General features: G+C 40.3%; 1 protein-coding gene across 2 annotated transcripts in view; it reads left to right on the top strand.

Moving 5' to 3' along the window:
* Positions 1 to 571: 571 nt before the first annotated feature.
* LOC110968838 (GRAM domain-containing protein 2A-like) overlaps positions 572 to 25,100 on the top strand; it is a 32,716-nt gene continuing 8,187 nt past the window's right edge. The window contains exons 1-6 of one of the 2 annotated variants that reach the window (XM_022218841.2): positions 572 to 735; positions 5,800 to 5,913; positions 13,551 to 13,608; positions 18,200 to 18,272; positions 19,804 to 19,907; positions 23,843 to 23,941. In XM_022218841.2, coding sequence (XP_022074533.1) covers positions 5,810 to 5,913; positions 13,551 to 13,608; positions 18,200 to 18,272; positions 19,804 to 19,907; positions 23,843 to 23,941 — 438 coding nt within the window. In that variant the 5' untranslated portion in view covers positions 572 to 735; positions 5,800 to 5,809. The remainder of the gene's footprint in view (positions 736 to 5,799; positions 5,914 to 13,550; positions 13,609 to 18,199; positions 18,273 to 19,803; positions 19,908 to 23,842; positions 23,942 to 25,100) is intronic. The other variant, XM_022218840.2, reaches the window with a different exon arrangement.

Raw genomic sequence — 25,100 nt, 5'->3', positions numbered from 1 at the left:
CCCTGAGTGACAAGATTCTTATTTTGCGAATTCAATTCATTCAAATGAAAAAACAAATAAAATAAAATTGAATAAAAATAGGATAAACATAGATTAACCATTTGTGCAAATACTAGCATCTTGTGCAGCACTGTCATGCAAACGATACAATACTGTCACTGTGAACAGGTGTTGACATGTGCAAAGGCAGGAGATATGTGCAAAATATCGCTGTTTATATATATTGCAGGTGGGTCAGTGATTTTCTGGCCTGATAGCCTGTGGAAACTGTTTCTAAGTCTGGTGGTTCTTGCTTTCACACTCATGTAGCGCCTTCCAGACAGCAGAAGTGTGAACAGTGTGTGCTGTGGGTGGGTGTGGTCCTTGGTAATGTGTGCTCTCTTTGTGGCCCCAGTGATGTACGTGTCCTGTAGTGGAGGGAAGGCTTCTTTCTTTTTTTTTTGGCAAGGTTGGTTAGGGTAAGGCCACTGTTATCAGGATTAGCACATGATAGTGTCTTCACCATGCTGTCATAAGAACATTTGCCACCAGGAGGCTCTGCCTGTCTTTTGTTCAGTCTGAGCATGTTAGAGATTTTATTTTGAAAGTCACTTTCTCCATGAAGCAGTGAAATGAAGTGAGCTTGTCTCAGCTTGTATGGAGGATCCCACAGATGGAGCAGGTCTGCTGCTGACAGAGCCACTCTGCTGGATTGCTGCACTGATGGACTGATGGAGGACTGCAGATCTCTCCCAGGTACCATGTCTTTAATTAATATGCATGGTGATGGTAGTGGGAGTACTGTTTCATGCTGTTACTTACACGCTGCAGTAAGAATCCTGAGTGACAGTTGCATTGGTAGAAGGACCAGTATCGAGGTGTTAGTAGACTGCAAAGAGTTTTCCTTGCTCTTCCAGACTGGATCAATAAATGGCTTGCTCCCTAGGTTTACCACCAATGATGAAGAGTAAGTTGCTCTAGCTTCAGAACTTTCACTCCCCTTTTTTAAAGCACTGCACACAGCTAATTATCATAGCAGTGGCAACTATAACTCTCTGTACAAATTTGAATTGACAATAAATGGACACTATATTTCTGTCTCACAAAGTTAGACAAAGCTTAATATTCTATTCCCAAAGTGTGTATGTTATGCTGTATATATTTTTTATGTTGGTTTTCTGCTTGTGCCTTAAGTTCCACCCATTACTTCCTTTACCACTTTTGTAATTCCGTAATGAAAATGATTAAAAGAGTGGATTTTGTTGTACACTTTGGTTTGCAGATACTAGTGCATCTCAAAAAATAAACATCATTAAGAAATGTTAAATATTTGCCATTAGTTATTTTAGAAAGTGGAAATTTTGTACATTCCGGATTCACTGTAAAGAGAAATATTTTTATAATTGTATTTATTTATTTTAAAAATTTGATTCTTTTGCCTTGTAACACTCGTGATAATCAGAAATACAGTATCTTAAAAATATACATTTTCAGTTTAAGGAAATTATTTTCTAACTTTGTAAATACCGTGTGTCTTTTGGGTGAGTTCAGTAAAGGGCTAATTCTGATTTCCATGAGCTGAAAGCCATAATCATCAAAATTTAAAAAAAGGAACATGAAAAAAATAAAATTTCTTCACAATTTTTACATTTTTAAGATGCACTAGTATTTAATTACTAATTCTGATGTACCTTAGTATGATTCTGAATGCAGGATGTTAGTTTCTACCAGATGACCGCTGATACTGACTGATACTGCTGGTTTTACTTGAGCACAAGATCTGAGCCTTAATCACCGGTGCAAAGCTCTATGTAGTATCAGAGGGCATCAGAGTCCTGCAAGATAGAGTCTGTGATTTTCCAAAAGAGCCTTCACTTGTGCTTATTCCTGGAAAACAAAGCTATGCCATCCAGGTGTATGAAAATGGCAATTATGATTTAACCTACACGCTGATTGCTCTGATTGATTTCCTCTGGGATTTAAGTTTTACTTTTACTTGTCACTTTCAGTGTGTGGGTTGCTGTCTGAAGGTGTCGTTATTTCTCTGATTACTGTTAGCTCCCAATTGAAATTATCAGAATTCATCATTCTGTCTTTGTCCCCAGACAAAATGCCAAACTACCCATTTGAAGCACATGATACTGAAAAAGTAGAATTTACAAACACACATACATATTTTGCATAGACCACACAGGAGTATGAGTTTGATGCTACTGCAGTAATGATACCAATTTACTTCTGTCTACAACCTAAATTCATTCATTTTAACAGCTGCAGAATTTCATTCCCAGTCTGAGAGCTTCTTTCACTTTGTTGTTGTTATCTAAAGAGGTATATGACTTCTAATCATCAACTTACTACATCAACTTTGTGTTTTTGCTCTAATGCCTTTGTGGTTTTCTTTGCTGCAGTAGTTAACATGTAGCACTCTGCCTCTGCTCACTCTAGCAGTTCTGAACATGCACAATCTCCTGGCTTTGCTGTTTTAGCTTTGAATTTTTTTTCAACCTTTATTTTACCAGATGAAAATGTTTGGGGACCAGTTCTCATTTGCAGACATGACCTGACCAAGACGCACCAGCAAGAACAAATGCACATGCAAATTACAAACACAAATAGACCTATAAACATAACAAAGAACAAATTATAAAATATTTGAGTCACAGTATGCGTTTTTCTGTTTCCTTCTGTGTGTTTGGCTCTCTGCACTCCAGCAGCACAAACAAAACACAATGTTTAGTAAGGAGCTGCACAGTTAGGTCCAGAGTCAGGATATGGAATGTTGTGCAATTCTAGATTCAAGATAAATCAATCAATCAATCAAACTTTATATGTATAGCACTTTTCATACAATGAAATTGCACCACAAAGTGTTTTACAGCATTAAAAACTATCGGTAGCCTAGCCGCGCTAGACCCAACTCTTAAGACATAAGGGTCTAGGAAGGCTCAGGGAGGGAGGCGGGCTAAAAGGTTGTCTTTCAAATCACTCTGCAGCAACTGGGTAGGTATACAACCAATCAGCGCAACGAATAGGCTGACGTAGTTCCTAGAGCGCCGGATTGTGGCTAAGTCCCATTAGCTTCCCAACCAGTGGAGCCAACTGGTATATTAAGGATTTGCCATATCCCATCGGCATAAGTCCAAATACGTCTTTCTTCTCAATGAAACACTTCAGTGCCGTCCTTTGTTTATCTTTCAAGTTGAATTTTAGCTTCAAATCTTTAAGGGCTGTGGCCAAAGCCGAGTCGAAAGATAACTGTTTATTGTGCGCCGGTTGTTTCTGTCAGAATCGTCGCGCCTCTGTCGTCACTTAGTTTTAGGAGCATCCAACCTCGAGCCTTATGGAGGGTAACTAGACTCTCCCTGGCAGAGAATTAAATTCGTTGCCGTGGGTGGTCTAGCGCGGCTAGGCTAAACTATCGGTACTCTGTGACTACAACTAAAAATGATGGAAAAATCAAAGCTAACAGATCCTTGAATAAATATTATACATCAGCCGTCAAAGTTTTCTTCAGAAAAAAAGACCCATGTCAGACATACACACGTGGACAAAATTGTTGGTACCCCTCAGTTAAAGAAGGAAAAACCCACAATTCTCACTGAAATCACTTGAAACTCACAAAAGTAACAATAAATAAAAATTTATTGAAAATTAAATAATCAAAAACAGCCATTACTTTTGAATTGTTGATTAACATAATTATTTAAAAAAACAAACTAATGAAACAGGCCTGGACAAAAATGATGGTACCTCTATAAAAGATTGAAAACTATTTGACCAGAGTGACATGATTAACTCAGGTGTGTCATTTAATTGACATCACAGGTGTTTCCAAACTCATAATCAGTCAGTCTGCCTATTTAAAGGGAGACAAGTAGTCACCCTGCTGTTTGGTGAAAAGGTGTGTACCACACTGAACATGGACAACAGAAAGCGAAGGAGAGAATTGTCCCAGGACATCCGAAAAAAAATTATAGACAAACATCTTAAAGGTAAAGGCTATAAGACCATCTCTAAACAGCTTGAAGTTCCTGTGACAACAGTGGCTCTTATTATTCAGAAGTTCAAGACCCACGGGACAGTAGCCAACCTCCCTGGACGTGGCCGCAAGAGGAAAATTGATGACAAATTGAAGAGACGGATCGTTGGAATTGTATCCAAAGAGCCCAGAGCAACCTCCAAAGAAATTAAAGGTGAACTCCAAGGCCAAGGTACATCAGTGTCAGATCGCACCATTCGTCGTTGTTTGAGCCAAAGTGGACTTCATGGAAGACGACCAAGGAGGACACCACTGCTGAAAAAAACTCATAAAAAAGCCAGACTGGAATTTGCAAAAATGCATGTTGACAAGCCACAAAGCTTCTGGGAGAATGTCCTTTGGACAGATGAGACCAAACTGGAGCTTTTTGGTAAGGCACATCAACTCTATGTTCATAGACTCAAAAACCAAGCATACGAAGAAAAGAACACTGTCCCTACGGTGAAACATGGAGGAGGCTCAGTAATGTTTTGGGGCTGCTTTGCTGCATCTGGCACAGGGTGTCTTGAAAGTGTGCAAGGTACCATGAAATCTGAAGACTATCAAGGCATTCTGGAGAGAAATGTGCTGCCTAGTGTCAGAAAGCTTGGTCTCAGTCGCAGGTCATGGGTCTTCCAACAGGACAACCATCCAAAACACACAGCCAAAAACACCCAAGAATGGCTGAGAGAAAAGCGTTGGACTATTCTAAAGTGGCCTTCTATGAGCCCAGATCTGAATCCCATTGAACATATGTGGAAGGAGCTGAAACATGCCATTTGGAGAAGACACCCATCAAACCTGAGACAACTGGAGCTGTTTGCTCATGAGGAGTGGGCCAAAATACCTGTTGACAGCTGCAGAACGCTCATTGACAAATACAGAAATCGTTTAATTGCAGTGATTGCCTCAAAAGGTTGTGCAACAAAATATTAAGTTATGGGTACCATCATTTTTGTCCAGCCCTATTTCATTAGTTTGTTTTTTTAAATAATTATGTGAATCAACAATTCAAAAGTGATGGGTGATTTTGATTATTTAATTTTCAATAAAGTTTTATTTATTGTTACTTTTGTGAGTTTCAAGTGATTTCAGTGAGAATTGTGGGTTTTTCCTTCTTTAACTGAGGGGTACCAACAATTTTGTCCACGTGTGTATGGTGGTGCTATAATAGATGTGATGTAACTCACTGACTGGACATCAAGCATTAAGTGTTCTATATTCCTGTGTTGCTTATATGGAGCTATATCTGTTGGTACAGACCCTGCCCATTTCTTCCAGACATCCCCAAAGATTTGCTAAATGTACAAGATCTACTTTTGTACCAGTCCGTGTTTTGTTCACTTCTATTTTGTTCCCAAGATTGGCGTCAAAAGATTCTCTGAAACCTCCTTGTCAGTAATTATCATGATCATTTGTGATTTTTGAAGTTTTTACAAGTGACATGACTTTAAACAATATTTCCATTCTTGTAGAGGATTTGGAAAGTAGAGTAGAGATAAAAAGAAATACCTTGACGTCCATCTTGACAACAGGTTAAAATACAATACAGGAAGAGATGAACTAGGCTCTGCTTCTTGAGGAAGCTTCAGTCCTTTGTGTACAAGATTTTTGCTGTACGTTATCCTGTAATTGCTTTGTTTACTATCTGTTTAAAACACTGGTGGTCTAGTTGAATCTTCTCTCATTGCTCACTTGTTTTCTCGCTGGATGTTGACCACATCTATATATTTACTGCTTTTTAACCGATGGAGTAATTGTTGTGATGTAATGTGGTTCTGCCTTCACTGAATTTGCAGGCTGATTATAATGATGTCAGACAACTTGGAACTGAGTGATGATGTTGGTGTTCTGCCCCATCATGAGGTGGAACCTGCCAGGGAGGAGGATGGACACTGCCCCTTTCCCTTCAGGTAAGAACTTGTATGTTAACTGCATAAATTTAAATAGTCCGTATATAGAGTGAAGGAATTTGGGGAAAAAATATCCCCCCAAAAAAACAAAACAAAACAAAAAGTGGCTTGGCTGGCTTTTATGGGGCAAAATAAGAGGCAAAATTAAGGTATAATTATTCGTTGCCAGAAAAAGAAAAATGCCCCCCAAAAAATGAAACAAGTGTGGAAGAGATGCGAGCACAGCTGTGTGAGTTGTTTTCAGCTGATTAACTTCCATTTTGTTGTTAATTTTTCCAATCTGACGTAGTGAGCTCCTTCAATCTCTGGCAATTGAGTCATGAAATTGTAGTTGGTATGACTGCAAGTTTTCAAAATTTTCAAATGATTTTCATGTCCTAAAACATGCAGTGCACAGAAAATGGACTAATGAAGGCTGATCAAAAACTTTTGAGACTGTTCATACCTTTTCATAAGTATGGCACGTGACGCAGCTGCATGAGTGCAATATAGCTAAGTAGTAACTCATGAGTTAGCAGCATGACCCATGTTACACGTTTTCGTGACTACCAATAGGTGCGCATTTGTAATTTTTTCAGGAATTCAGGAAATATTCTCTCAGGGTCAGTATGTCAACACAGAGTTCCACTGTAAAATCCTTAGGCATCTGAAGTAAACATTTGGTACACGTGGCCTGGTGGCAAAAGGCAAGCATCTGTTCCAATACACTATGTGCCCAGTCACAGCGCCGTGATAATGCAGAGTTTTTTCCCCTACAACAATACTACTCACTAGATTTGTCTCGCCCATGACTTATTCCTCTTCTCCAAACTGAAAGTTAAAGGATCACAGGAATTTGTCAAGTCTCTGTAGGATCTACCTGCTCCCTGGAATCAATGTTGTTGTGACAGATGGTACAACCTGTTATTATTCCTTTCCAAGCTGATGCCAATCTAAATTTTTCTAACCCAGAAGTGGTTCTCAACCTAAAATTTTAATAATAATTCAAGATTAGGTCCTTGATCTTGTGGGGAATGTGGTGCATGGCATTGTGCAAGCTCAACTAGTTTGTGTGGTATTGTCCCAAATGCTTGACTATGTCCAACCATAGAGCATAAAGGCCAATTTTGTTTTAATAAGCTTCTCTGATGAGCTGTGTAAGTACTACAGGTAGCTGACAGATTACTTTATTTGTGTGATTTAAATGGTGCTTTTCCTTTGGAAGGTAAATGCCTGCACTGCTCCTTCGGTTCCCTTGTATCTGCTGGTTTAAGTACAAGTGTACATAACTGTGAATGCTGCCAATAGAAATCCAAAATCCTTCAACCTAACTATTGGTAATTTGGTTAGAGTTAATAATTTAGTTATTCAGAATATCAAATCCATAGATAGCACCCACATCTTTTGGTGCCCTGCATGACACATACTAGTACTGCCTACAACTGTGTGACTGCAGCAGTGTGCTCCAAGCAACTCCAGGAATCCTGTCTTTCTGCACTGAGAAATGTAGTTGTTTTTCGGTGAGAAACTAGGTCAGTCTTCTGGAGACAATGCTGAAAAATGCCTTCCTTTTTGCCTTTCGAAAGGAGACTGATTCGAGTTTTCCCCTTTGGGAATACAAAGTCCCTCAGCGCACTTCCACTGGTCTGCAACCTTCCCCTTTTGACAAATCACCTTCAGAATCTTCTATAGCTGATGGAGTAGCTCTGGTAGATTGTGTGTTTCCTCTGATTGCTACTTCCACACAGTCTTGGAACAGCGCGTTCCAGCATGATCAGCTGTTTGGTCAGCTCAGAGATGACAATAGAATTAAAAATAAATATTGCCAGCAACGAGATAACTTTTGTTTCATTACACATAGAGAAAGCGCTTGTTCATTTGAAATGTTTAGTCCCAAAAGAACAGAATTTTCATGGGAACAGAATTTCAGTTATTTTTGACGATGTACTAGTAGTCTCAACTGGTACATTTGAGAATGTGTGTTGATGCATATGACGGGGAGAAAAAGATCCACATTTTCACTTTGTGGAATGAAACTTCAACATAACCCAGCATGCAGAAGATATGATCCACAGAGAAGGAAAGACTCAGTGTCTCTGCCACTGCTCTGGTATTCATGTCACGTACTAAACAAGCTGCAGCAATGGCTGCACAACACAGTCGGTGTTCGTTTGAGTGTGCTTGCCTGTTGCACATGCAGTTAGCTCACGTTTCCAGGCAGCAGAGCTCAGAGAGAGGCTGAAAGGCTGATGAGACAAAGAAGATGTATGTAGCTGTTGTCCAGTTAAACTCACAAATAGACACACAGCCCCAAACCCTCCATTTAGTTAAAGTTTATTTAGTAAAAACTCAGAAACTATTCAGTCTGTAAAACTTTGCACCGTAAAATAGAATTTAAACCTTAGTAAAAGCGGATTATATGGGTTGATGACGGGCAAAACACACACTTCTCTTTTTGATTTCCACTCAGTCTGTTATCTTGTTCTAGAAATGTGTTGTAACTACTATACTATATACATATTAAAAAAAAACAGCAACAACAACAACAAATAACACAGGGAACTACTAGGTACAATGGTTGAAAAGAGACCTTCCAAACTAACCAGGGAAGTGAGCTAGAGAGGGTAAACAGGCATGCTAACTTAACAAAAGCTAGTGGAGAAACACTGAATACACAACACTAACTATCACAAACACACCAAGCTATTAATCTAGTGTGAAACAAATTACTGACAAAGCAAGGACCTGGGACTAAAAGCGAAACAAGAAAAATGTTGCATGGAGGATACACCAAGGCGAATCCAGGGGAGATGTGGGAGGCTGAAGCAGGCAGGTGATCCAGCTGGTGTGTTCAGAATGAAAGAATCTGACAGAGTTGTAACTGAAATGGGCAGCAAGTAATCCAAAGAATTTTCAGGGTGGTGATGGGAGGACGAACCAGAGAACCAGGTGTCTCGAAAGAACAAAGTGTCTAGAAAGGTGATCTAGCACTAAATGAAAGTCTGAACCAGGATTTTATGAAATGGAGTGCTTCGGTGAAAGCAGGTGAGTTTCTCTTGTTGCTGATTGGGTTGCATCTCAGTCATACACACAGGCCCACAGAGAGACAGAGAGAGAGGAGGAGAGACTGGCAGGTAAGCAGAGGTGGAGGCAAGGACCTGACACCTGAATCAAAACTGGGAGCTGTTTCCACAGGAAAGGAGCAGAATAGCTGACGTCTCTGCTTCCCATTCTGTTTTAAGAACCTCAAGAAACCACAAATAAGCCTGCACTTTGACAGCAAAGTGCTCTATTGGGATATTATGGTGAAATAAGGTCTTCATGATATGAGGAAGCTTGGCCATTAAGAGCTTTTGTCTGCACAAGTGAGGATTCTAAGTTGTCTGTTTTAAGAGGAGCCAGTGAAGAGAGGATACTGTAGTGATGACCTCTCTTGCTAGTATTTAAAATGTAACTGTTAAAGACCCACCGAGGAAGATTTTAGTGAGCCTCGGCGCACACTGTCGCAAACCGTCGTAAACAAGCGAGCGAGCCTCAGGAAAGCCGGTGGAGTTAGTCAACTAAACCAGTCACAGTCAAACTAATCCCATACTCTACTAACCACACATCGCAAGCAACACACACAAAAGACAAAAGAATTGTATCAAACTTACAAAGAGCTAAAGTTACGTACCTGTCTAGGAGAAGCACAGCCAGCTTGGCATCTGTTTTGATTCCTTTTTGCTCCCGGAATTCTCTCCACCTCTGAAATGCCTGTCCAAGATGAACTTTTCTTTTGCGTCGTTGTCGATCTGACAACCTTTTTGCTTGCAGACTTTGCTCCGTTCGCTTCCTTTTGCGCTCCATGTGTGCCGTCTTCTCAACCAACTCTCCGCTCTGCTACTGCTAAAAACAACTAGCTCCGCTCTGCTACGCTCCGTCAGCGCACCGTATTTGCTGTAAATCGCTCCGTCTCTCACAGGAAATTCTAGACGAGTTGACAAAAAATTAATAAAACACAAATATTTACAAAACCAAAATGATTCATGAATCGAAAATGGGGGCATTAATAAGTGTAAATAACGAAGATTCATCCACATTAATATGAGACTTTGTTACGAGCATAAAAATCTTCCTTGGTGGGTCTTTAAACTACAACCAGACTTTGGACTGTGTTGTCAAAATGTGTTTCCACCACAGAATTCAGTGCAGAAAGATAACAGTAACAATTAAAACTGCTATACAGAGAGGCACTTGCTGATTACAAATACTTGAAATACATGAAAATCGGGTTTTAAGAATCAATGTGTTTGCAGGTTGTACTCTTTTAGAAATGTCAGTTAAACAATTTTCTAATTTGCCTGCATTGGTGTGAACCTGCTTCTCCTGCTCCATTTTTCCCACACAGGGTGAATCAGTTTGCATAATTAATTCTTTTATCTTGTTTGCGCATGAGAGAAAACCATGTCGGCCTCCCAGCAGCATACACGCACCGACCTTTTCATGCTTCACTGTGCCAAACTAAAACCAGTGGGTGATGGGAATTTTGCCCTTATTTGCAGTTCATTTCTTCCATACACAGTCAATACTGCTCATGTGGTATGAATTGTGGCCAACGTTTGCCGTTTCTTTCTTTTTTTTTTTCTGCATGAACTTCACTTGGATTTGCCCCTTCCTACCATGGCCCCATTTACAAGACCATGAAATCTGAAGCAACAAATTGGCTATGTGTGTCATGTGTCATTCAGTTGGCAGATTTATGAAAGTAACTCCTGAAAGCTGGTTGTTGGATAGGCTGCGTCAGAAAGAAACATGACCTGGCAGTAAGGATTCTGCAATGATATGTTCATAAAGAACTGGCATTCCACTATTCATTTTATTATTTTTTTTAATTTTAGGTAGATTTTTATTTATTGACCTGACTAATTGGCCTGTTTTTCTCAAAAGTTTCACTCCGAAGCAAAACAAAGATGTCACTGTCTCTCTGCCGACCCCAGAACACCACTGAAGTGTATTGTTAAGGTGCAGCTAATGGGCTTAATGGTGGTCTGTGTTGAAGTCGCATATTGCCTCGTTAGCTTAGGCAAGTTATTCCACAAAGCTACCTTAGCATGAAGCTAACTGAATTCAAACATCAGCACCTCCACCATAGTTGCCAGTCCCCACCACCTGAAAAGGTATGACTGTCTGTAAGGGTTTTTCAACTGTTACTTATGTGTGGGTTGTGATGTTTCCATACTTTGAAGGATGGCCATGATAGGTGTGTGCTGTATTTGGGTCACCAACGTGCACTATTACCTGGAAAGAGCTCACAGTCTTGCATGGGTATTTTTTTATTGCCTGCAGGCACCACAGAGGTTCAGTTTGGGGGTAAAGTATGCAGGTTCCCCCATTTTTCTGCCCTTCAAAAAAAAAAAAAAAGCAAAAAAACAAGATGGAGGCCATTTAGGGGAAAAAGGGGAGTGAAGGCCTTGGCAAAGCACTCTGTTGTGATCCTGTTCTCGCTCTTGCCCTTCCTCCTTTTCCCTCTTTCCTTCTCTTTCATTCCTCATCTGTTCTATCTGTTTTGATCTGTCTCTCCTTGGCTCCCTCATGTCTCTCTCTCTCCCTGTCACTCGTCCCTGCCTCTTGCTCTCCCTGCTACACCTGCCTGCACTCAGCTGATTTCTGCAGGTGCCTCACATTGCCATAATCAGCTCACCTGCCCACAAGCTCTCCTCACTACTTAAGCCCTGTTCATTCAGCTATACCTTGACGGATCATAAAGACTCATCTCCACAGTGACCTACATGCCTTCACAGACTCTGTTCCCCCTCCTCTGGCTTTAACTCACTTGGACTTGGTTCTGCTTTTGGATTCTTGCTAGCCCTGCTTTTGTCTCCAGTCTGTAGCCCCGTTCTCGTCTCCGTCTTTGTTATATTATTTCAGTGTTTGTGTTTTCCATTTTTGAATTCATAGTGTAAGTTAGTAGTCGGTGGGTTTAGTTTTGTCCCCTCCCTGTTCCGTTCTCCGTTTATGTATTTTTGTAGTTTTCTGATTCAATAAAACTCTTTCCTTATTACTCCTGTCTGCTAGTCCCTCAGTGTCTGTGCCCCCCTCTTTTCTTCCAAAGAGAATGACCTGTCCTGTGGCCTGCAGTTTAAAGGAGGTTATTGGCAAGGCAACCAGTATTCTGAATGCCGCCCTGTTTTAAAACCTTGTGGAGTGTTCATCCCTACTGGGTTGTGGAGGATGTGGATGTGCACCCTGACACCAGCACAAGTGTTTCCCCTGCCTGACTTCTGGAATTTGGTGTGTAAACAATTAAATACACCAGCAGCTCCATTCTGGGCACAGTCACCTGCCCTGACAGAGACTGCAGGATAATGGATGGCCTGCTTGCAAGACGAAACACAGCTGTGGCTATGCAGGCCCAATTAGCTAACCCTGGAGCCCACTGTGCCCCTCCATCCTCATCACCTGTACCATCAAGTGCTGGAAGGGGGTTTGAGTATTATGGATGAGCTTTGCACTGCCTTTCATGTCTTAAGGAGCAAGGATATTTATTGTCATTGCATTTCTGCAACAGAACTTTGTTGGCACTTCCAAAAAAATAACACAGTACAACAAATATGAAAAACAAAAGCCAAGTATAAAAATAAGTATTTACAATAAATATGATTATTCATAAAAGAGTGTAAAGAGTGTAATAGTGCAATGTCTGCTTTAAAGTGTCTGATGTGAGTAAAATGCTTAGTTTGAGATGTTAATGCACATAAACATGATTATGGTCAATCAGTGAGTTTCTGATGGAAAGCAGCGGGGTGAAGGGTTCCAGCTCTGGGTTGTGCATGTTTGTGGGCGGGATAGAGGGAAGGGGGTGGTGTAATCTGTATAATGAAAGCAACATCTCTGGGGAAAAAAGCTTAGTCAGCCTAGTAGTCCATGTTTTGATGGGACTGTGTCTCCTCCCTAATGGCAGCAGGACAAACAGGGAGTGTCTTGGGTGGCTGATGTCCATGCAGATGGCCCATGCTCTTCTCTGCATGTGCTTGGTGTACACAGAGTCTAAGTCCGAGAGTTCAGCTCCCACGATTCTCTGTACCAGCTTTACCACCAGGGACAAATGTTTTCTGTCCTTTGCTGTGCAGCCACTCTACCACACTGTGCAGTCCTGGCAGAGGATATTCTAGATGGTACTTCTGTAGAAGTTTCTGAGCAGTTGGGGAGCTAGACCAGCCTGCTTCAGCTTCCTCAGGAAGAAAATCCTCTTTTTTCACCAGATGGAGGTGTTAAGTGTCCATGTCAGATCCTTGGTAATGTGCATGACAAGGAATCTGACTGAGTCCACCTTCTCTACCTCTGTTCCACTGAAAAGGCCTACCACTATTATAATCGGCAAACTTTATCAGGGTGTTGGAGGACTGGGTGGGGACACAGTCCATGGTGAAGAGCATGAAGAGTGCTGGACTAAGCTGTTATCACATGCTGTAAACATATACCTTGCAATGTGAATCTGTTAGCTTTCTTTCTTGATGATAAATAATCTATATCTATATCAGAACTGTGAAGCCACATTGGTCCAGTCCTACTCTCTTAGTATTGTTCTTGTTTCTTTTGCAGTAGTGACCCAATTGCCTCGAGAACCTGTAGTTTTTCTCTGTTCTGAGGAATCTAATTTGATGTAATGTGTTCTGCAGGCTGCAGTTGATTGACGACTTGTCCTATGAAGATGTGAAGAAGTGTTACAGAGGATCAGTAAGTCCCTCAAGGAACATAAAATGAATAACCTATATAAACACATACACACAGTAAGCTCATAGCAGTTTTTAGTCCAGAGATAACAGACCATCAGGAGTCCTTATAAATGTTTTTTTTTTTTTTTTTAAAGTCGGACATTTCTGCTGTGTATCTCATCTATGAGAACATTCTAAGGGCTGTGTGCATGTTTTTGTGGATGATCTGTTGAATTAACAACTACCAGTAGCTGAATGTAAAATGTGTAATCTGATTAAATCAGTGTCTGTCTGTGAAGAATGTGTGCTGTCAAAATTGGAGAAAATCAAAGAATTCTCCAGCCAGAGGAGACATGTTTGTCAGGGTTGCAATTTAAGTTCAACTTTTAGTGTGTATATAGTGTGCATATTAAATGTGCAATGAGAGGTCATATTGTGCTGAATAGGGTTGAAAGCAACATCAAAGAAACATATGAAGTTGTGCCTGCACTTGAGGATACATTCAAAGTTTTTGCAGTTTTCCAACTGACTAACCTTCAGTTCTTAAAGTAATGATGGACTGCCTTAGCTGATTGCTATAATATGGATTCTAACAGTTGTCAAATAGGGCTGTCAACTATGTACCAACCTGACTTCTGCACAACACCGCGAATGGCCCCAACCCCATTAAGAAGGCAAGAAATTAACTTTGACAAGGTACACCTGTGAAGCTGAAAACCATTTCTGGTGACTACCTCATGAAGCTCATCCAGAGAATGTCAAGAGTGTGCAAAGCAATAATCAAAGCAAAGAGTGGCTATTTTGAAGAATCTAAAATACAGAACTTATGACTTATTTCACACTTTTTTGTTTACTACATAATTCCATATGTGTTCATTCATAGTTTAATGCCTTCAGTGAGAATCTGCAATGTCATGAAAATAAAGAAAAACCATTAAATGAGAAGGTGTGTCCACCCCTTTGATTGGTAGTGTACATCACCGTTCTCGCTGTGTGACAGAGGTTAGTCCAGGTCAGTTTTTTGTGGAGCCATCTTCCCAAATCCTGGTGATATGTGAAGCATCATCTGAAAACAGAGACAGAACCAGCAGACCTTATACATACAACAAATACCATTTTCAGTCTTTGTACCTTTTGTTGCTGTCTATGCAATGCTTCCTCAAACTTGGTATCTGGACCCTGTCATAATGTGCTGTGCAGTTTAAAGAACCAGTAGGCATGGGAACTGGAGCTTCAGTACAGTGTCACTGAGTCACCACCAGATGGCAGCAGAGATCACTTATAGGCTCCCTGCAATGACTCTGGGCTGTGTTTCACCTTCTGAGATGTGAGGGGTAGCCTGGAGACTTTGAGGTCATGTAGATGTGATATTGATATACCAAATCGGTACATTAGGTTACTACCTATCAGATTTACAAGACATTGGTCTGAGAGTACAAATGGATGTTTGATTTTTGAGTCCACAAGTGTGCATTTTAATGGTGCAGTGCAAGGTTCAACAACAAATGTGGCGGTGATGTAATTCTGAGGCTGAGTGCTTAAAATGTGTGTTTCAGAACATTCAGCTTTAGGGACAGCTTCTTTCCCTCAGCTGTCATGTTACCAAACTCTGCACAATATTGTTCACTATGTGTTTATACTGCAACACTAGTTGACTGAGACAAACACGATCATGTCTACACTGCATTTAACCTTGAAAATAAGATGCTCATATCTCTCCTAGTTGTAAAGTACATAAGATTAGGAGTTTTACTGTATGTGCAGTTGTGACATTAGCAATGAAATGCATTAACATATCCAGTGTTTAGAATGTGATCTCTCCAAAACAAGGCAACAAAAGTGTAATAATAAAACGCATTATATTGCATCATAAGAAACTGACAAATTACCAAGGTACATATTGTCTGTGAAGATTCTTAGTCATTCTGGTCATTGTAATGACTAGAATTTCAGTTTAAAAAAAGCAGTTGGACATCTCTTAAGTTCTTGAAAGCTTTTCACCTTCAGCTTCTTCAGTTCCAGATGACTTATGGGGAGATGTATATAGTCAGTCCAGCTCATATAGCTAATGGCCCATCAACAACCAAGGACTCACCTGTGTTCGGGTGTCAATGGTTGTGAGACCAGGTGGTTTACACAACGAAGGATGTGAATCTGCCATGACAGGAATGACTCAGGATAATAATGACTGAAAAACTTCACATGGAGAGATCCTATGCTTGCACTAGGAATTTGAAATGAAGAGCCACTGTGGCTCACTCATAATAATAAAAATGATCCAAAAAAGCCACAAATTTCTGTGTCAGTGATAGCAGAAAAAATGGAGTCTTGCAGACTGCTTTGCTTCATGCTGCAATTAAAGTATTTAAAAACATATATGTGAATGTTCGGGTTGCAGGGGCGGTCTTTGACGACGACCCCCCCCCCCCCCCCCCCCCCCACACACACACACACACACACACACACACACCACCACCACCACAACGTGAAATGTTTAAGTCTAAGTCCTGAATATAAATATCATCACAAAGTGTGAGTCAATATCATTTTGCTAAACTTTCAGATCCAAATTTAATGTTCTTTTCGTAAAAACAGGCAGTCAGGGGTGAAGACACATTCCCATGTATATATGCATTTGGCCATTTAAAAACCTGTACCTGAAACATGTTCATGATCAATTAATTATTGATTTCATGTCCAATTTACCTTCTTTTCCTCCTATGTCCAATTCTTCAACCCTTACTATGTACCATATCTCACAACTGTAGCATAAACTCAACTAAAACCTCCTCTTTCTCGCTTTTCCTGATCGCAAATGACTCGCCTCGTGGCGCACCGTTCAGAGATTTGACCCAATAAAAAGAGCATGCTTTTCTGTGATTGGCTGAGAGCGGGTCATGACCCAGGCCCGTGATCAAGATTCGGGTGGCTCCAACCATTTCCAACGCCTGCCGAGAGAAAAAGTGTTTTTCTTATATTATCGCTCGGGTGTTTTGAAGAAAAAGTAAGTCGAACCCTTTTTTGTTGCTTTTTACAAGAAAAATAGAGCGCCACTGTGGCTCACATGGTTCAGAATGACTGCGCCATCCAGCAAAACGATGCGCCAATGGCGCTGTGGCGATCGGCTAGCGCAAGCCTAGAGATCTGAACACTGTGTCATAGGTGCAAATAGTGTCAGACTACCTTCTCTTTTTAGAGATGGCTGTTCAGTTTGACATAGATGGCTTCCTTCTGTCCTCTCTCGAACCATCTGTCCAAAATGTGTACTTTACTGTCCTCAAAGGAAAGTCCCTTATCCTTCAGATGCAGGTGGACAACGATGAAAATGTTGAACAAGTCCACTAGATGTACACCAGCAGTCAGAATTTGGAGTCATTTAGAAATATCCTTATTTTTGAAAGAAAAGCTGTTTTTCGAAGATAACCTTAAATTAATTAGAAATAAAGTCTAGACATTGTTGTTATTGTGGTATTCGACTATTTTCGCTGGAAATGACTGATTTTTAATGGAATATCTGCATAGGCCCATTTCCAGCAACCATCACTCCTGTGTTCTAATGCTACATTGTGTTAGCTAATGGTATTGAAAGACTAATTGATGATTAGAAAACCCTTGTGCAATTATGTTGACACATGAAAAAAGTGAGTTTTCATGGGAAACATGAACTTGCCTGGGTGACCCCTGGGTGGATTTATCCACTACGGAGAGGTGACCAATGACTGTATGAAAATTGGGCACGTGTAGAGATGCAACTAAAGCCATGTTCCTAAACTGAAGGCCAGTCCATGTTGTCTTGGTGGTTGTTCCCACATGAGGTGAATACACCACACTAAAACCAGGAATGCACTAAATTAAACACGACTCACTACTAATATTTTGGGGTTTTTCGAATTTGTGGGCATTTTTCATAGTTCGTCTTTTCAGTTGTAAGTTGATATATAATTTATGTTGAAGCACTTTGTATTAAATTCTCACTGAATGAAAGAAGCATCTCCACTTGTAGTCCAGGCGTAAACTAACTGTGACGTCACCCGTTGGTTTCAACGCCGAGAAAATGAAGCCCGGATTTTGCAACTTCCTGGTCACCGTTTTGGATTTTTTGGAGCCAGTGACGTAAAAAGCGTCAAACAGACTGGACCGGAGAGCAACTAGGGGCAGGATTGGCTGAGGACTCTCTTATCCCACCCACATTTTACCGCAGAGGCTTCTGTTGCTGTCTATCAAGTATAGCCACGCCCCCTGGCTCTGCCAACTTTAACGATTTATTTAAAATTCAGTATTGATTTATTTTAAGATCGGCCACCTGGTCTCTCATTTTGACCATGAAAACTAACGGGGAAAAAATCCTGAGCTGTAGAAAATCAGTCTATCAAATTTTATTTTCTCCAAAAACGAATTGGGATCTATGGAGCAAAAGCTTTTTGGAGCCAACCCTAGCGGACGGCGTGATATTGCAAGTTTTTGACACTTCCGGGTTTGCTTCAATTCTGGAGCCAGATGCTACGTCCATCTATATATACAGTCTATGTTGTAGTCTCAGGCTTTTGGGCCCATTGTTAATATATTTGCAGAAACATGCAGCTAATTCTGTTTTTGACTATCTGCCTTGACAGACTGTCAGCAAATACAACTCTCAGTACCACAAACTGTTCCAGACTGTTCCTAAAGAAGAGATCCTGATGAAAGGTACAAACTTATTGGACAGGACAGATGTTTTACCCCACCTGTACTGTCTTTGTCACTTTGACCTGATTCGGCTCATATACAGTCATGTGAAAAAAGAAAGCACATTCCATGTAAACTTTTGACTATATGATTCCTGACGGATAAGTCTGCAGCGGTCAAATTTCAGTAGGACTGCCATCATGTGATTGTCAGCTGGCAGCTGCCACAATGTTCACTTGTTATCATAGTTACAGTGACACCATGCTGCTATCTCACAATGATACAGAAATCTTTAACAAATCCATGGATCTAGACTATAAGCCACATCACTTCCAAAACCTAAACAGTTGGTCCTTGTGTCATTTCTGACCTTCCCTGAAAATTTCATCCAAATCCGTTCATCCATTTTTGAGTAATGTTGCTAACAGACAGACAGACAGCTGCCGATCGTCCCATAACGATCACAGCAAGGTAAGCCATTGCTAATGAGGACAGTGTCTGAAGTTAAATAGTGAACTTTTGCCATTTCCTCTATGATGCTTCAAAGTGCATTCATGAACCATGTGTTTCTCTGCAGAGTCAGATAGGAAGGCAAACAGAAAGTGACTTAAAATGAAGTGATGCCTTTATATAAAACAAATGGAAAACTAATATATGTTGTATATATCAGGTGTTAAACAGTAGCCAAGTTTAGTGCTTCCCATTTTTCAACAAGAAAAAATTAGCAACAAATTACGACAGTGTCTCAAAGGCAATTCCATTATTTATACAAGCAAACACTACCTATCCACTTAGAAACAATATAATTATTAAGAGGTGAAACAATTTGGAATCATTTGACATTTGAGTGGTATTACGCAGGGATTTACTCACTTTTGTTATATACTGTATATGAAAGTTTCTTGCGATTTCAGTCTTTTTTTTTTTAACCTATGTCAACTGAAGACTTGCTAACTATGCATGCAGATCATAGCTATTAGTCATCTAATGCTGCTTTCACGTGCAATTGGACACTATATAGTTGCATTCACTAAAACTTGGATAGTGGTGTTTCAGTGAATGAACTTGACCAGTCGGATCTGAGGTGGCTCCAGGTGTGTCAAATGAGATTTTAGAGGTGGCTGTGGTCATCCCTACTCCCTAGTCAATCTTCTGAGCCTGTGGTGGATTTTAAAGGAGGAAGTACATCGAAGATAATCCTCATACATCTATAAATGCATTGTATTTATTCAATTTAATGTTTATTAATCTCTTCATTGAAGAAATTAATCAACAAATTAAATTTACTTGTAGTATTGTTCATGTGTAAGAATTTTATCTATAGGTACTCTATCAAAGATGAGATGTTGGCTTGTGAAAACATCAAAAAAGCCAAATATCTGTGCTTACTTTTTTATGATTGTAAAAAAGTTTTCACAAATATATACTGGACATATTTACTATATGATCATCATTTAAAATGCATCATACATACATTAAACAATACCCTCTTTGATGCATTTCTGACTGTTGGTATTATGAAACTCTCTGCTTTCTTGCTCTCCCTCTGCAGTGTACTCCTGTGCATTGCTGAGAGACATCCTGCTGCAGGGACGACTCTACATATCCAGGAACTGGCTGTGTTTCTATGCAAACCTGTTTGGTAAAGACATCAAGGTGAGTTGAAGAGCACACATGGTGCACATATAAATGTTTATAATATTGAATATGTTTATTATTATTATATGTTTTGCTGTAATGTTCAAGAAACATGTTGCCATTCTGTGCATTGCTACAGCACCTCTGCCCACCCTCTGTCTGAAATGCTCTGCTTTCGCTACCTTACTGAAAAGCCCAGTCTCCTCTGACTGGTTAGCTGACCTGACGAAGCTTTACTTACATACCATAACCCCAGATCTGTGAGTGCAGGCAGAGACACAGAGTAAGCAGAAGTGGGACAAACTTCCTGCCTAGCGTTATACAAATTCTGTTGCATGGGAATGGAAGTAAGTAATGGCAGAAAAGTCTGGACTTAAAGGCATTAGAGGAGATTTAATTTCCTACGACTTTGAACATAGCATGCGCACATACAACCTCTCCCTCATCCCCCTCTAACCTCCCCCCTCTTAACATTTACGAAGAAACGCCCCCCTCCAGAAACTTGCGTAGCACTCGTGAAGTTGTCTTTTACAGCTGGGTCCCCCTGGATCTTTATCTGCCATTATGTAAAAAAAGATGAGCAAAACAAGTCGCCAGCTAACTACGAAGCTATACCAAAGCAACACATACAGAAAACACGTAAGTCCAAGGCGTACGTAATCTACGTAACTAGGCCTGAGCCGGAAGATTTTTGATTGACAGGAAAGGGAGCAAACCAAACGCCTCGGTCCGAGCGCATTGATTGGCTGATGTTTTTCAGGTCCTGCCATGTCCACAGTTATTTTTTTAAATTTTTTATTTTTTTAGAAACCATACATACAAGTCCACTAAAGGTCAGTATATTCATTTTATGTGAATCAGACAAATTAAACAAAAAAAAAAACATCCTCCATAATGCCTTTAAAGTGTCGAGTTTATGGCAGGGGGAAGGAAAAATGTTTTCTCTGAAAGGTCACATCTGCAAAGCTTTTACATGAAAAAAATACAGCCACTTGGTAATGCAAAAGGAAAACCTAAAAAGCGTAATATGGGTGCTTGAAGATGTCAGTTCATGTATTCATGAGTTCATAAATTTATGAACCTAATTTTAAAAGTACAGAAAACGTCTGCCTCCCTAACCCAATCTGCAGTCCAATTGGGGCTTTTCCTTTTCAGGGTAAAAGCAAATATCCTGAAAGTAGTCCAATAAGGTCCAACTCTAGCAATGTCGAGCAAACACCTATATTTAAACTGTCTTTGTTTTTTTACTAACCATTCTGACTTTCCCATAGACACATTTTACACACATGCTTCTCCCTCCCCACACACACTTTTTTTTTAAGTTTAGCACACACATTTCTATAGCTCAGTAAAATGCTCCATAGTTTCCAGTACTCACCTTGTGCTCTATGATTATTTGTCTGCTGATTTCCGCACTTCCACAGTCTCACCTTGCCGGTTGCATTCATTGTGCTTAATTACTATTGCCTGCAAGGTCATTGTCATCAGTCTTGCAGTCATCCTCTGCCTCGAATGTACTTTGGCTTCCTTCCTTATGTGTTGATTTATTGGGTGTCATATACCAGGTTGTTGTAAAGTTATAGTTGGGTATGAGCACTAACAATCCAGGTTTACCCATTAATTATGATCAGTTAAATTAATTCTGTTCAAATCTGCTGAATTTGCACTCCCTTCCAAAAAAGTGAGCCAGTTAAAGACCAAAGTAACAGACGTCCAACGGGTAGACCAAGGAAAACGGCAGCAGCTGGCAACATTGGGAAAGCTTTAAAAAAGATCCTAAAACAACTGTTAGTGATATCAGCAACCATCTCCAGAGGGAAAGGGTGAAGTTTCACAATCTACTGTTCGTACAAGAGTTCATGAGCAAAAGTACAGAGGCCACACTAGAAGGTCCAAACCACTCATTGGCAAGAAGAATAGGAAGGGTAGACTGGAATTTGCCAAAAAGTACAGAGATGAGCTTAAAAAGTTCTAGGACAAAGTTTTGTGGACTAATGAGACAAAGATGAACCTTTACCAAAGTGATGGAGAGGCTAAAGTTTGGAGAAAGAAAGGATCTGCTCAGTGTATACACATGCTCATCTGTGAAACACAGTGGAGGTAATGTCATGGCTTGGGCTTGCATGGCGTCTTCTGGGATAGGCTCATTAATCTGCACTGATGATGGAACACATGGTCGCTGCAGCAAAATGAACTCAGAAGTCTCCAGAAACATTTTGTCTGCCAATTTAAAGAAAGATGCATCCAATCTGATTGTGAGATCCTTAATTATGCAGCAAGGTAATGACCCAAAACGCACTGCCAAGACAACAAAGGAGTTCATTAGGGGCAAGAAGTGGAAGGGTCTAGACTGGCCAAGTCAATCTCAAGACTAAAAATCTTTAGAACTGCATTTTACCTTCTAAACAACAGACTGAAGGGAGTAAACGCCCAAAAACAATCTATTTAGGTCTACCTGTTTTAATACTTTTTCTCACCTAAAAATGTGGTTCTCTACAAATAATGCTATTTTCTAAGTTATGTATCAAATTCAAATGTGAATACCTGGAAATAAAAGCTGAAATCTTTATCTCTTGTGCCATATTCATCTTTATGTAGATGTCAAACCCAAATGTTTTCAGTCTACAACAAAAATTGGAATAGGAATTGGCCTCACTGTTCCAATACTTTTGGAGGGAAGTGCACAACAATGGAAATAAAATGACAAGCATGGAATACTGGACAGATGGTGCAAGTACCCCATCACTCAGGAGCTGCACCAGTGAGATACAGGAGAAGCTAGGCCTTGAGTCACTCCACAGTGCCCGAAACCTTCAAGTGACACAGTAATGGGCATTGTGGTCAACAATGGAGAGTGTGGAAAAGAGGTGAAGAAGCGTGTACAGGCAGCCTGGAACGGTTGGAGAAAAGTGTCAGGTGTGATAGAAGAGTTTCAGCTAAAATGAAAGGGAAGGTTTACAAAACTGTGGTGAGACCAGCCATGTTGTTTGGTCTGGAGACAGTGTCCCTGAGGAAAAGACAGGAGGCAGAGCTGGAGGTAGCAGAACTGAAGATGCTGAGGTTCTCTCTGGGACTGACCAGGATGGATAGGATCAGGAATAAGTACATCAGAGGGACAGCACATGTTAGAGGCTTTGGAGATAAAGTCAGAGAGGCCAGACTGAGATGGTTCGGACATGTCCAGAGGAGAGAGAGTGAATATATTGGTAGAAGGATGCTGAGTTTCCCACTGCCAGGCAGGAGACCTAGAGGAAGACCAAAGAGGAGGTTTATGGATGTGGTAAAAGAGGACATGAAGGTAGTTGGTGTGAGAGAGGAGGATGCAGCAGACAGGGTTAGATGGAGGCAATTGATTCGCTGTGGCGACCTCTGAAGGGAAAAGCCAAAAGGAAAAGAAGAAGAAGTGGTCAACTGTAAAGACATTTAACCACAATCTTCATATATCCATAACTCAGGGGTGTCAAACTCAGTTCCTGGAGGGCCACTATCCTGCATGTTTTAGATGTTTCCCTCTTCCAACACACCTGATTCAAATGATCAGCTCATCATCAAGCTCAGCAGAAGCCTGATAATGAGCCTGATCATTTGAATCAGGTGTGTTGGAAGAGGGAAACATCTAAAACATGCAGGATAGTGGCCCTCCAGGAGCGGATCTTGACACCCCTGCCATAACTGATCACTATATGACTCTACTGAAGACATTTTCTGTTTGGACTAGACATTTGTTTTATCTGTTATGTAATCTGATGGTTTAGGGTACAAGTTAAAGAAGATATCCAAATAGCATCACTACTTGTCAGTCAATCACAGTAGAATTATACTGTTGTCATTTACTTTTTGTAAAATAGTGCTTCTCATGTTGTGCCTTGCTTAAGAACGGTACAAAATCGAGTTTCTAAGGTTGGCGCTTTCTCTGACTTGAAATTAGTCCGTATTTCTTTTAACCGAATCAGGTCTGTATACCTGTGGTGTCAGTTCGGCTGGTGAAGAAGCATAAGACAGCTGGCCTGGTGCCAAATGGTCTGGCCATCACCACAGACACAGGACAGAAGGTATGCTGTTATAAAGTCTACAAGCACAAAATATTTGGAACTACCTCCATCGACAACAGCAGAAAAAGGTTGCAGCCACAATATTTGTCATTCATAATAACTCTATAACACAGTGCACACATTTCTGAAGTAATGGATATTTTACATGCCTCTGATATTTGCATTTGACACTTTTTTTTAGAGGTGTCATATTAAAGGACAAAATCCATAAGCCATAAGTATTACAGTAAACACCAGAGATCACAAAAAAGACTAACATTACAGACAGCAGCCTTATTTTGCAAGACGTGCAGTGATACATAATTGTGGCTGTTCATAGGTAACTATATGGCAAATCTCAATGTCTACAGGTATTGTGTGGTAGACTGTGTACAAACCATGACACCTCAGGATTGAACAGTCTTTTTAAAAATACCCATTGCCCAAGACGAAAAGCTATAGTGTTCGATGTCTTTAAAATAAAGAAAACAAATACACTTGCCCATGAACCTGTAAGTCTGCAATTGTTAATAATTACCCACGGTCTTTTTGTCTGACAACTCATCTACAAAAATGTGCATAATGAAATTACAATTAATCATGTGGCATGGTGTGTTACACCAACTCTAACCACTGTGAACCATTAAATGTTGTTTCCCACTTTGCACTCCCTACATTAGAGTAATACTGCCACTATTTGATTGGGTGGTTCTAGCTGCTACCTATTGATAAGACAGACTGGCAATGTTTGTTAGGCTTACCATTGTCAAGTTAGCCAATATAAGCTCTAATGTAAGCTTTTGCCGTATTAACAATCATATGAAACAATCATTTCTAAAGCATCATTGTCCTATTGAAAGGTCCACTACTGGTTCTACTGAAACTTCATATAGCTTTACATCGTCTTTAAATACGTGTACATATGCGTTCAGCACTCGGCAGTCTAAGGCACACCTGTGCACTAATCATGGTGTCTAATCAGCATCTTGATATGGCACACCTGTGAGGTGGGATGGATTATCTCAGCAAAGGAGAAGTGCTCACTATCACAGATTTAGACAGATTTGTGAACAATATTTGAGAGAAATGGTGATATTGTGTATGTGGAAAAAGTTTTAGATCTTTGAATTCATCTCTTAAAGAATGGGAGCAAAAACAAAAATGTTGCGTTTATATTTTT

Source organism: Acanthochromis polyacanthus, chromosome 8, assembly GCF_021347895.1.
Source record: "Acanthochromis polyacanthus isolate Apoly-LR-REF ecotype Palm Island chromosome 8, KAUST_Apoly_ChrSc, whole genome shotgun sequence".
Lineage (NCBI taxonomy): Eukaryota > Metazoa > Chordata > Actinopteri > Pomacentridae > Acanthochromis > Acanthochromis polyacanthus.
Note: the sequence above shows the minus strand (reverse complement) of the source record. Positions and strands in the feature narration are given on the sequence as shown.